Raw genomic sequence first — 12,356 nt, forward strand, 5'->3', positions numbered from 1 at the left:
TGGAAGAAAAGATTGGCACAGCTGGAGGCCCAGTGGATCTATAGGGTGGGTTCCGTCCAACCTTCAGGTTTAAACGAAGTCCTTAGTTTTGCCCCCTTTTTGTAATTGATTTTTTAAGCGTGTTTTTAATAATGTTGTTGTTGCTGGTTTTTAATTTGTATTGTTTTTACTTTCTTTAGTTATGCCTATGCAATAAGCATCCTTGATTTCATGAAGTTTTTTGGTCTTATGGCGGTTTATTATCCATCCCTGCGCTAATGGTGGTGTTATGAATATCTTTGTTGTATCTTGGACTATCATCATTTCTAAGTGAAGCAACAGTATAACAAGCGTCATTGCATGAAGAAAAATTTCAGATTATGTCTGTAGGATATGCATGTATTCTTATGGTGATGATTATTATATTCTGTATGGTCATTTTATATCTATCTTCTTTTCACATATTATTTTTATATTTATTCCCCGTTTTGAGGGAATTCTCACTTATTTATTTCCCTTATTTTAGGGAATTTTTTTATGGTGTTTTATACACATACTTTTGTAGGGTATATATTTGTGGGTTCTATTAGGCATCATGTATTTAGATTAATGATTTTATTATAGCACTTTCATAGCACTTTTTACAGCACTATTATAACACTATTATAGCAAATACTGTTTTTATTACATTTAGATTAATGATCCTATGTATTTGTATTTTTTTAGTGAGCACTTAGGATTTATTCCTATTTATTCCTACTCACTTTGTTTTTTATTGGTAGGCACATACCTCTTACATGTATACAGAGCTAGATATGCATGGTCTTCACTTTTTATATTTATATTTTTATATTGAGAATTTCTTCTCTGACACTTACCGGCGCTGTGTGCGCTTGCGTGGGCCTCCTGCTCTGGTGTTTCTGTGGAGACGCGTCGCTGTTGGCGCCTGGTCCGACCCCCGCTCTGACGCGTCGGGCCGGGGGAGTGGTCAGACGTCACGTGACGCCGGCTGGCAGTGACATCACGCGGGATTGCCGACGGAAGCGCCGTCATCAGACTGCCACCAATGCGGATGAGATTCCTGCTATTTAAGCAACTAGTAACACACATTTAGTATGCACTTTCCCTTAGACGAAGCAATACGCGAAACGCGCGTCGGGCTGCTGCTGCCACCATAGAGGTAATATCCCAGGCTATTTTCTTCTTTATCCATGTCACTTGACAAATCCCTTTACATGTGAATTAGCCGTATGTTAAGCTGCTCTACTATCTGAGTCACTATTTGCACTTTAAGCCTAACATTTTTTGATATGAGATGGACTCATTATATATGAAGGATTAAATCCCGTTTATGTAGGCTATTATGTAGGCCAATATATTACATAGGCTTTTTGGATTATTGTACACACTTGGAACCAGCAGCAAGCTATTACAGCATATAGGCTACTGATTGTCTTAGACTTATTGTATGCACTTTAAATATGCTGGTTTCTAGTATATACTTTATGAGGAATATTCCCGTTTCCAGTATATCCATTGTAGCCTTTATACAAAAACATACGGTGACATGGTGTGTTTTTTTAGGGTCTGCCACTTTTTTGATAGGCATTATTATTATTAATATACTTGGGTACATATATTTATGCGTATAGTATCCCTTACTATTTTAATAAAGGGAAGTACCTTTTTTTTGGACTTAATTATAATTGTTTCTTGCGCATTTTTGTATTGAACACTTGTTTATTAACTCTTTGCTTATCTAAACATCATTGTATCATATTACCTCTTGGTGGTTCTTTTTTGCATATGCTTCACCTCCATTTTTAATTTTAGTTTATTTATTTTGTATTTATGTATGTCTTCAATAAAATTCTGTTATTTTATGGTTATATAGCTTCCAGGTTCTTTTTTCAGATGGTTATATTGATTTGAAGCTTCGCCGTTTATCTAGGCAGGTTTTTTTCCCTTTTTTGATGCATGGTTAATTTAACAATAGTATCCCTAATTAAATTAAACTGTACAAATCATATCTGCAATGCTAGTGTGAAGAGACCAAGACATTTTGGTTTAAACTTGAGAAAATCATAAAAATAAATGGGTTTGACATACTGCTGTACATGCTTTTTTCACTAAAAACGTAGCAAATAATGATGGCAAACTAAGTCTTACCAGGTTTAAAAGATTTATTTAGTAGTGTATGCAGTTTGTATTGTGAAATCTGGTAACATCCCCTTTATTGTAAGTGTGAAAGATAGTCTCAGGTATATATTCTATTTTTCTAGGCCTATGCCATGTCATACAATACCATTCTAAAATGGCAAAGTAAGCGTTTGTCAGGCTGTCACATAGTGTTTCAAGTGAGGAATAAATATGAGACCTCAGAAACAAGAAGCCAAATGTTCACTTCATAATATAATACCTTTCCTAGTTCCAAGCGTGCTCATATTCAGGTGTCTTGAATATAATGTACCCCAAAAATATTGGAGTAGACTGTGCCAATGAAACAGCCATTTAGCAATGCCCCCTAAAAATCACAAGAGACCAGCATTATCAACCTCAGTGGTTAGAACTGCTGCTCTGCAGCACTGGGGTCCTGGGTTCAAGTCCCACAAGAAGTAAATCTGCATGGAGTTTTTATGCTCTCCCAGTGTTTGGGTGGGTTTCCTCCAGGCTCTCCGGTTTCCTCCAATACTCCCTGAGATCGTACAGCCAGTGCCTGAGATCGAAAAGCCAGTGTCTGAGATCGTACAGCCAGTGCCCGAGATCGTACAGCCAGTGCCCAAGATCGTACAGCCAATGCCTGAGATCGTACAGCCAGTGCCCGAGATCGTACAGCCAGTGCCCGAGATCGTACAGCCAGTGCCGGAGATCGTACAGCCAGTGCCCGAAATCGTACAGCCAGTGCCTGAGATCATTCAGCCAGTGCCCGAGATCGTACAGCCAGTGCCCGAGATCATACAGCCAGTGCCCGAGATCGTACAGCCAGTGCCCAAGATCGTACAGCCAATGCCTGAGATCGTACAGCCAGTGCCCGAGATCGTACAGCCAGTGCCCGAGATCGTACAGCCAGTGCCGGAGATCGTACAGCCAGTGCCCGAAATCGTACAGCCAGTGCCTGAGATCGTACAGCCAGTGCCTGAGATCGTACAGCCAGTGCCTGAGATCGCACAGCCAGTGCCCGAGATCGTACAGCCAGTGCCCGAAATCGTACAGCCAGTGCCTGAGATCGCACAGCCAGTGCCTGAGATCGTACAGCCAGTGCCTGAGATCGCACAGCCAGTGCCCGAGATCATACAGCCAGTGCCTGAGATCATACAGCCAGTGCCTGAGATCGTACAGCCAGTGCCCGAGATCGTACAGCCAGTGCCTGAGATCATACAGCCAGTGCCTGAGATCGTACAGCCAGTGCCTGAGATCGTACAGCCAGTGCCTGAGATCGTACAGCCAGTGCCTGAGATCGTACAGCCAGTGCCTGAGATCGTACAGCCAGTGCCTGAGATCGCACAGCCAGTGCCCGAGATCGTACAGCCAGTGCCCGAGATCGTACAGCCAGTGCCTGAGATCGTACAACCAGTGCCTGAGATCGCACAGCCAGTGCCCGAGATCGTACAGCCAGTGCCCGAGATCGTACAGCCAGTGCCTGAGATCATACAGCCAGTGCCCGAGATCGTACAGCCAGTGCCCGAGATCGTACAGCCAGTGCCCGAGATCCTATAGCCAGTGCCCGAGATCCTATAGCCAGTGCCCGAGATCGTACAGCCAGTGCCCGAGATCGCACAGCCAGTGCCTGAGATCATATAGCCAGTGCCTGATAAATGCTGCTCATGGATTATGCAGCATGTAACAGTTGTCAGATTCACTTTAACTATGGAAAACTGCCCAAATTCAGACAATAAAATGTAAAGAGCATATCAAGTATACTATGAGAAGATGTACAACTTTGTCCATTCAGGTTTCACGGTTTTACATACCTCTGCATATAAGCATAAAAATGAGAGACCCTCATGATTTACTTCCAGAGGATGATCCCTCCTGGTGATGTGATGCTGACACAGATACAGACATGTCACAAGATCCCCTCATGAGCAGGGCAGAAATCTTATCCTCCAGAAACGCTGTATACAGCAAGGCTCCCCGGATCCAGTGCCAACAATCTGAAATCTTGGCAACAGAGAAGTATTCACACACAAAGTACCGGTATTTTAGAAAGCCCCACCATTTTATATTACTAAGTAAATAAGCATTTTTTGCTGAAATTAGAAAAACCCATGAACAAGTTAAATCTGAGTAAGTTTTATGTATTTGCACACAACAAATAAATAAATCACAATTTCACATAAAAAATACAACGGCTATGTCCGGTGTCTCTGCATTATACCACCGAGGAACCAAACAATAACCAAGTGAGACTGGGGACAAACCTCATACTCTTCTCCCACACATCATCAGACCACACTGCAGATGAAGAACGTATGGCCGGTCAGGTCCTTTAGTCATATTGCGTACATCCATTGTTGGAAGCAGAGCTAACAAATCTTGTGATTTCGTTAAGGTCACTGGACAGAATATAAGTACAAGCTTTATTCTCAGTTTCACGAGGCTTCTCGTCAATGAAAATCTAATCATTACAAGGTCACCCCAGGGCTATCAAATGTAGTTCATGAACCCACTGCGCCACAGGGCTGGGCTTACCTAGGAAGGGACGTAGCTAAGTGGCTACCTGGTGTTCACTGGAGCTCCTGATGATGGAGTCCAGCTTAAGCTGCAGGTAGCCTCCAGGTACCACTCCTAGGCAGTCCCCAGTACTACAGTTTCTGACCCCAAGGGTCAGGTTCGCTGACACAGACTCGGGCTCCATTCAGACTACTCCTCGGGCAGGATGGATACTGACACAAAGTCACAAACAGAACTGGATTCAGAGACTGGTTTTAGCAGTCTGGATATATGGAGTACATGTTCAGGCACTGGCCACATACGTAGTGGAGACAAGGTTCAGGTTCTGTCCACACACAGACCAAGGGATGAGGTTCCGGACCAGGGGACGGAGTTTAGGTACCAGCCGCACAAAGATCCGGGGAGCAGGTTGAGACCCGGCCGTACAAGGACGAGAGGAGGACATTCAGGAACTGACTATACAAGGACTAGTGGAGCAGGTTCTGGCATTAGGAGCACAAAGACCAGGGGTTCGGGTTCAGGATCTAACCACACAAGGACTAGGTCCTGAACCTTCAATGGCCCAGTAGTGCATCCCACATATTAAATCTGGCATGTTGTGCACTCAGTTAAATAGATGACACCCGCAGGGTTACAATTTATAAAGCTTTTTATATTGAAGTTCTGACCCATGGTGTACGAAGATAAAACAGTACATTTATGTGCTTGTTTACAGGAAATGCACCTGGAGTGTCCACATTTATAAAAACCCTTCAGGTTATGCCAAGTGTAGGTCAATTGTTCGGTATTTTTACCAAAAATACTGGGAGAACCTAAAGTTGGTGCTCTTTTAGCCGCACTGCATATATTTGTATTATTAACGATGTTAGAAAATTTAGAATCTTGATTCTATATCTGTAAAAAATAATTAGATATCATTTCATAGTATTGTGGGCTAAATTGAGTGGAGAAAGTAATGAGATTATTCTGGTAGCCTATACTATTAATGCCCCAATTTTTTTTTTTACCGCAGCTTCTTTTTGTAACTCCTAGGAGTTCTTGTCTATGTCAGCCTCTAATTTGTTTGCACGATACAATCTAGGACGTTATTAGTATAACCTCTGTCTCTTAGTCTGGGCAGGACTTTATTAGATTCCACACGTTTAGTACGTATAAGTTCCCATTTCTAATGATGTGAGGAGGGTTGGGTGATCGTGCTTGTAGCAATGAATTGCTGCCAGTCGTTTTTTGTATGTTGAGATAATGATAGAATTGTTAAAAATATCTCCCAGCAAAGTAACATCCAAGTAATTCATTTTGGTTTAATAAAAAAAAAGTACATTTCACATTGAAGGAATTGTTGTTAAGATAAGATACAAAATCATGAACATCGTTCTGCGTGACCTTCCAGAAGAACAGGAGGTCGTCTATAAAACTGCCATATGCTATTCAAAGGGCATCCTCTTGCCGAGATCCCCATCGTCAAGTTGTGATCAATGGTTCATTTGACCAATGGAAATAGAAAGAGGGGCAGAAACCTAAGCCTACATACAGTACATCACACAAACATTTGAAAAGATAGCCACGTTCCAAAAGAAATTGTTTCAATATCGCCCTTCGGTGCCCACTTTGATGCCCATTTTTGTGCCAGTTTTATAACTTTTGCAGCTGCTTTCTAGCGTTTTCACATCAGGGCATCTCGCTGCATTGTATTTTATTAGTGTAACTTTTTATTTTTGTCGTTAAACATGTAAAAAAACAGAAAAAAAAGAAATTGCCGAGTAAGAAACCAACTTCTGCCTCGTACAGATCTGCCCGTATCTGGCATGTTCTGTGTCCCCCATACACAATGCTTCCTTTTACGGCTTTATTGCTATGACTCACTTCAATGTGAAAGTATTTTATAACTGCAATTTCTACGGCAAATTTTCAGTGCTGGCTGTAGCACGTCTCAACTATTTCCCCTTTCACAATGTATATAGGGGAACCACATGAGTCCTCCTCATAAATAGCTGGTTTACACCACAGTACTTTCTATTTCACAGATCATCGTAATGCAAAAGTTTTATTCCACTTTGTAAAACTTACAACCAGAAAATGTGTTTTATAAGACACTAGTAACGTTCACTATTAGGTCAATTTTCAGGAAACTTTCTGAACTAATCACAGGAAGAAGTACCTCCAAAAGAAAGAATTTCCTAACTGTATTACAAGTTCCTGCTTTACTTCTCAGAATAAAAAACCACACGTGAATACAAATCCTTGGGGAAACCAATAGAGCGACCGTTATTTGTCTCTTTCAGGTTCCTGGTCAGAAAAGCAGACTCATTATGCAGCATTATGAGAGTGGGCAAGATTGACATTGACAAGTCCAGAAAAGATCTGCGCAAGAGGCGCAATATGTATCCTATTAGTGTAAGAATATGAAAAATAAGAAATAATTTTATATGGGTGGGAAAAAACAGAAATGGAAGGAGAAGTGGCCAACCGGACAATTCTCATTGCGTTATTGGGGGATCAAACAGAAACGTTTCACAAACTACATTCCCATAGCCATCGACCCCAGAGATCTGCTGATGACCAGCTTAACCCCAATGACATTTTATAAGTTATTTAGTTTGAAGTATACCACACAGCTATACTTGAAGGAAATTTGTCACCAGGTTTTTGCCACCTAATCTGTGAGCAGCATAATGTAGAGGCAGAAACCCTGATTCCAGCGATGTGTCACTTACTGGGTTGCTTACTGACAGTTTTGATAAAATCACTGATTTATCAGCAGGAAAACACTAGAGGAATAGTAAACTTGCTGCCAGGTAGTCCTCCATAGTCACAAGCTTTTTATAACCACTGCTGATTGGCAACTTTCTGCCTATGCACAATGTAAATTGAAAGCGGCCAATCAGTGGTGTGGGTGGGGTTATACAGAGCTCAGCATTCAGAGAACTGCTAGATTCTCAGCAGATAAATTTGTTTTTAATCAAAACCGCAACAAGCACTGAAGTGATACAATCTTGGAATCAGGGTCTCTGCCACCTTCATCTGGACAACAGATTCGCTTAAATTCATTTTAAATCATCCACTAACCAAAAGACATATCCAAAGACAACACTGCGGCCTTCTAAAAAGCAGGAGGTGATCTGTAAAGTTTACAACCCCCCCGGCATTAGTAATAAGGATATAGGAATTGGCGTGCAGGGACCACTTCACTCTGATACCTGCAGGTACCTGATCAAGGACGGCCTAAAGGCAGAGTTCCTCTTCATAAGAGCCTCATTACAATCCGGCATTTGGAGTTTGGCCTTTCAGTCGTTCTTAGAAAACTGCTGCATATAAGACAAACAACCAGAAAAAAGTAACCGACAAAAGTCAACAGTTCTTTCACCTACAGACTAGGAGCTCGGTCACAAGTCACCGTCCCCATGATGCAATGTGGAAAAGCTGGAATTTCTGGTGACTGCAGACTAGATCTCACACAAACCCGCTACCTGCCGTGTGTGCGGCCACCAGCCAAGGCTAAATCCTGGATTCTCCACATCTATGAATACAGTCTATACACGAGGAGAGGAACAAGTATGGATGTCACAGTGCGCATACAACTACCACGTATCACTAAGAGAACATGGCGCATAACATACAATATCACTGTAGGGACCGTGCATTAATATATTACAGTGTCATATAAACTGCAGTACGATTATACAGCTCTGGCAAAAATTAAGAGACCACCACATCAAAACCCTGTCATGGGCAGAACAATCTCCAGACCTGAACACATTGAAAACCTCTGGAATGTAATCAAGAGGATCATGGATAGTCACAAGCCATCAAACAAAGAAGAGCTGCTTAAATTTTTGCGCCAGAAGCAGTGTGAAAGACTGGTGGAAAGCATGCCAAGACGCATGAAAGCTGTGACTAAAAATCAGGGTTATTCCACAAAATATTGATTTCTGAACTCTTCCTGAGTTAAAACATTAGTATTGTTGTTTCTAAATGATTATGAACTTGTTTTCTTTGTATTATTTGAGGTCTGAAAGCACTGTTTGTTTAATTTTGACCATTTTTCTTTCTCAGAAAAAAAATAAAAAATTTATTGTTTGGAAATTCGGAGACATGTTGTCAGAATTTAACAGAATAAAAGAACAATTTACATTTTACTCAAAAATATACCTATCAAGAGAAAAATCAGACAAACTGAACATTTTGCAGTGGTCTCTTAATTTTTGCCAGAACTGTATATACTGGTGTTGCATAAAAGAAGGAAAATTCCCATAATAAAACACCTAAAGATTCAGCTAATTCAAGTGTCATTACAAGTCCATCAGCCGAATACAGCAATGTATTATCTGCACCATGATATTGCACTATGCCATAAAGCGCCATGGAATAAATGGCACCATAATAATAATAAATAATAATAATATCATGACACAGACTAATTTCACTTGCACACAGCATTTATGATTACCGGTACTAGGCACTTATCTTTGTATTACACACATTAGCGTTTCACAATTATTTATCCTATTTATTTTGGCATATCATGGCAAATTAAAGTTTTGTTTTTCCTTCCTATTCTGGTCACTGAGATTTAATTCATCTTCATCTCTCATAGTATATAACAATGAAGTGAGCAGATTGTTACATTAATAAGATAGTCGGTGGTGGCCCACCGGAGGATTCTCCTGTTGTGCTGTGGGCCAGTCCAAGCCTGGCCTGGCGTATGGATAAACAATCGTAAGTCCAGCTCCTTCCCTTGTGGAAGTACCAGAGTGACTCCTACTCAGTGGCGATATGATGACGCGCTCCCCTCTTGGGGACTGTGTCATCACGTCACTGGACGCCAGGGGTGTCTGAGAGCTGCTTATTCCATTTTCCCTATCGAGTACACATGCACACTCTTCAGCACGGAGCGTACATGTGTAAGTGGAGCCAGAAAAAGATATATAGCCACCTACTGCCCATATAGTGTATGTACTAAGGTTGCCATAAAGCAATAAATCAGCAGTAATAAGCTCAGTCCTGCTTGTAAAGGTAGACACAGCATTAATATGTATATACAGATGCAGCACAGTTTACCTTAACACAAGGCGGCACAGCCCTGGGACACCATGGCAAAAAAAGGGTAATATTATACCTAACTTGACATAAGCCCATGTATTGTTCAATTTTAAGACATCCTAATCCCCTAAAGTGAGATAACCCACTGTGACAAGTAATCAAAATGGTGAGTTAATTGTCAAGTTAAAGGGAACCTGTCACCCCGTTTTTTCAGTATGAGATAAAAATACCATTAAATAGGGCCTGAGCTGTGCTGGACAATAGTGTATTTTTTGTCCCCTGATTCCCCACCTATGCTGCCGAAATACCTTACAAAAGTTGCCGTTTTCGCCTGTCAATCACGCTGGTCTGGTCAAAAGGGCGTGGTGAAATGGCTGTTTCTCCCCCACCTCTTATCTTCCCGGCGTTGGCGTAGTGGTTCTCGCATGCGCAACAGCCAAAAAAGAGCGCGATCTGTGCTATTCCCCTGGCTATCGGTGGCGGCGGCCATCTTCCTGAGGCCGCGCGTGCGCAGATGGAGTGCTCTGCTTCCCGGGGCTTCAGGAAAATGGCCGCGGGATGCCGAGCTTGCGCAGTTGGAGATCGCGGCGGCCATTTTCCTGAAGCCGAGATGGTGTCTCTGCGGCTTTTCTACATGCATTTGCATATTTCCCATAAGGGATGGGGGCAGTGTTCTGGATCAATGCGTTGAGAAACACGTGATGGTGTCTCCGCGGTGTTGGATGTTTTGATCTCCCCGAGGTCATTCATCCTTATGTTTATAATCAAAATAGTTAGGCAGAAATTGAGTTTATACTTTCAATATCCATTATACAGACCCATGGATTGCTCAAAGTAATTACATCCGCCTCATCAGGCCTAAGGCCACGTTCACACTTTGCGGCCTGCTCTGTGGGTTAATCCCGCAGCGGAATTGATAAATCTGCAGGGCAAAACTGCTGCGGTTATCCCTGCAGATTTATCGCGGTTTGTTCCGCGGTTTCCGCTGCGGGTTTCCGCCTATAATATTGATGCTGCATATGCAGCAATATGCAGCATCAATAGTAATGTAAAAAATAATAAAAATTGGTTATACTCACCCTCCGATGTCCGGATCTCCTCGGTGCTGCAGGCGGCTGTGCCGACAAGGACCTTCGTGACATCACGGTCATGTGACCGCGGCGTCATCACGGTCATGTGACCGCGACGTCACCACAGGTCCTGCTAGCACAGCAACTGAGACCGGACGCCGCGGGCAGCGCTGAGAGGTGAGTATAGCATCATTTTTTATTTTAATTCTTTTTTTACACCAAAATATGGTTCCCAGGGCCTGGAGGAGAGTCTCCTCTCCTCCACCCCGGGTACCATCTGCACATTATCCGCTTAACTACCCGCAACGTGGGCACAGCCCCATGCGGAAAGTGAGTGGATCAATGCATTTCTATGGGTGCAGAATCGCTGCGATTCTGCACCAAGAAGTGACATGCTCCTTCTTTTTTTCCGCAGAAAAGCAGCGCGGCTTTTTCCGCGGAAATCCACAGCGTGGGCACAGCGGGTTTTGTTTTCCATAGGGTAACATTGTACTATACCCTGCATGGAAAACTGCTGCGGATCCGCAGTGTCAAATCCGCAGCGGATTCGCGGCAAAACCCGCAAAGTGTGAACGTAGCCTAAGAGATCAATTTAATAATATACAGTTAAGTCCATATATATTTGGACAGAGACAACATTTTTAGAATTTTGGTTATAGACATTACCAAAATGAATTTTAAACAAAACAATTCAGATGCAGTTGAAGTTCAGACTTTCAGCTTTCATTTGAGGGTATCCACATTGAAATTTGATGAAGGGTTTAGGAGTTTCAGCTCCTTAACATGTGACACCCTGTTTTTAAAGGGACCAAAAGTAATTGGACAATTGACTCCAAGGCTATTTCATGGACAGGGGTGGGCAATCCCTTCTTTATGTCATTCTCAATTAAGCAGATAAAAGGCCTGGAGTTGATTTGAGGTGTGGTGCTTGCATTTGGAAGGTTTTGCTGTGAAGTAAACATGCGGTCAAAGGAGATCTCCATGCAGGTGAAACAAGCCATCCTTAAGCTGCGAAAACAGAAAAAACCCATCCGAGAAATTGCTACAATATTAGGAGTGGCAAAATCTACAGTTTGGTACATCCTGAGAAAGAAAGAAAGCACTGGTGAACTCATCAATGCAAAAAGACCTGGGCACCCACGGAAGACAACAGTGGTGGATGATCGCAGAATAATCTCCATGGTGAAGAGAAACCCCTTCACAACAGCCAACCAAGTGAACAGCACTCTCCAGGAGGTAGGCGTATCAATATCCAAATCTACCAGAAAGAGAAGACTGCATGAAAGTAAATACAGAGGGTTCACTGCACGGTGCAAGCCACTCATAAGCATCAAGAATAAAAAGGCGAGACTGGACTTTGCTAAAAAACATCTAAAAAAGCCAGCACAGTTCTGGAAGAACATTTTTGGACAGATGAAACCAAGATCAACCTCTACCAGAATGACGGAAAGAGAAAAGTATGGCGAAGGCGTGGTACAGCTCATGATCCAAAGCATACCACATCATCTGTAAACCACGGCAGAGGCAGTGTGATGGCTTGGGCATGCATGGCTGCCAGTGGCACTGGGTCACTAGTGTTTATTGATGATGTGA

The 12,356-nt window shown here is 42.4% G+C and overlaps 1 protein-coding gene across 2 annotated transcripts in view; it reads right to left on the bottom strand.

Annotated features, from left to right (window-relative positions):
* The window catches only part of GFOD1 (Gfo/Idh/MocA-like oxidoreductase domain containing 1), a 91,212-nt gene that overhangs the window by 62,539 nt on the left and 16,317 nt on the right, over positions 1-12,356 (bottom strand). Inside the window, exon 1 of one of the 2 annotated variants that reach the window (XM_077269910.1) lies at positions 3,951-3,993. The exons of the other annotated variant lie outside the window; for it this stretch is intronic. Coding sequence (XP_077126025.1) covers positions 3,951-3,966 — 16 coding nt within the window. The 5' untranslated portion in view covers positions 3,967-3,993. Of the gene's footprint in view, positions 1-3,950; positions 3,994-12,356 lie in introns of those variants that run through there. 2 annotated transcript variants of the gene reach the window in all.

This window comes from Ranitomeya variabilis, chromosome 6 (genome assembly GCF_051348905.1).
Source record: "Ranitomeya variabilis isolate aRanVar5 chromosome 6, aRanVar5.hap1, whole genome shotgun sequence".
Classification (NCBI taxonomy): Eukaryota; Metazoa; Chordata; class Amphibia; order Anura; family Dendrobatidae; genus Ranitomeya; species Ranitomeya variabilis.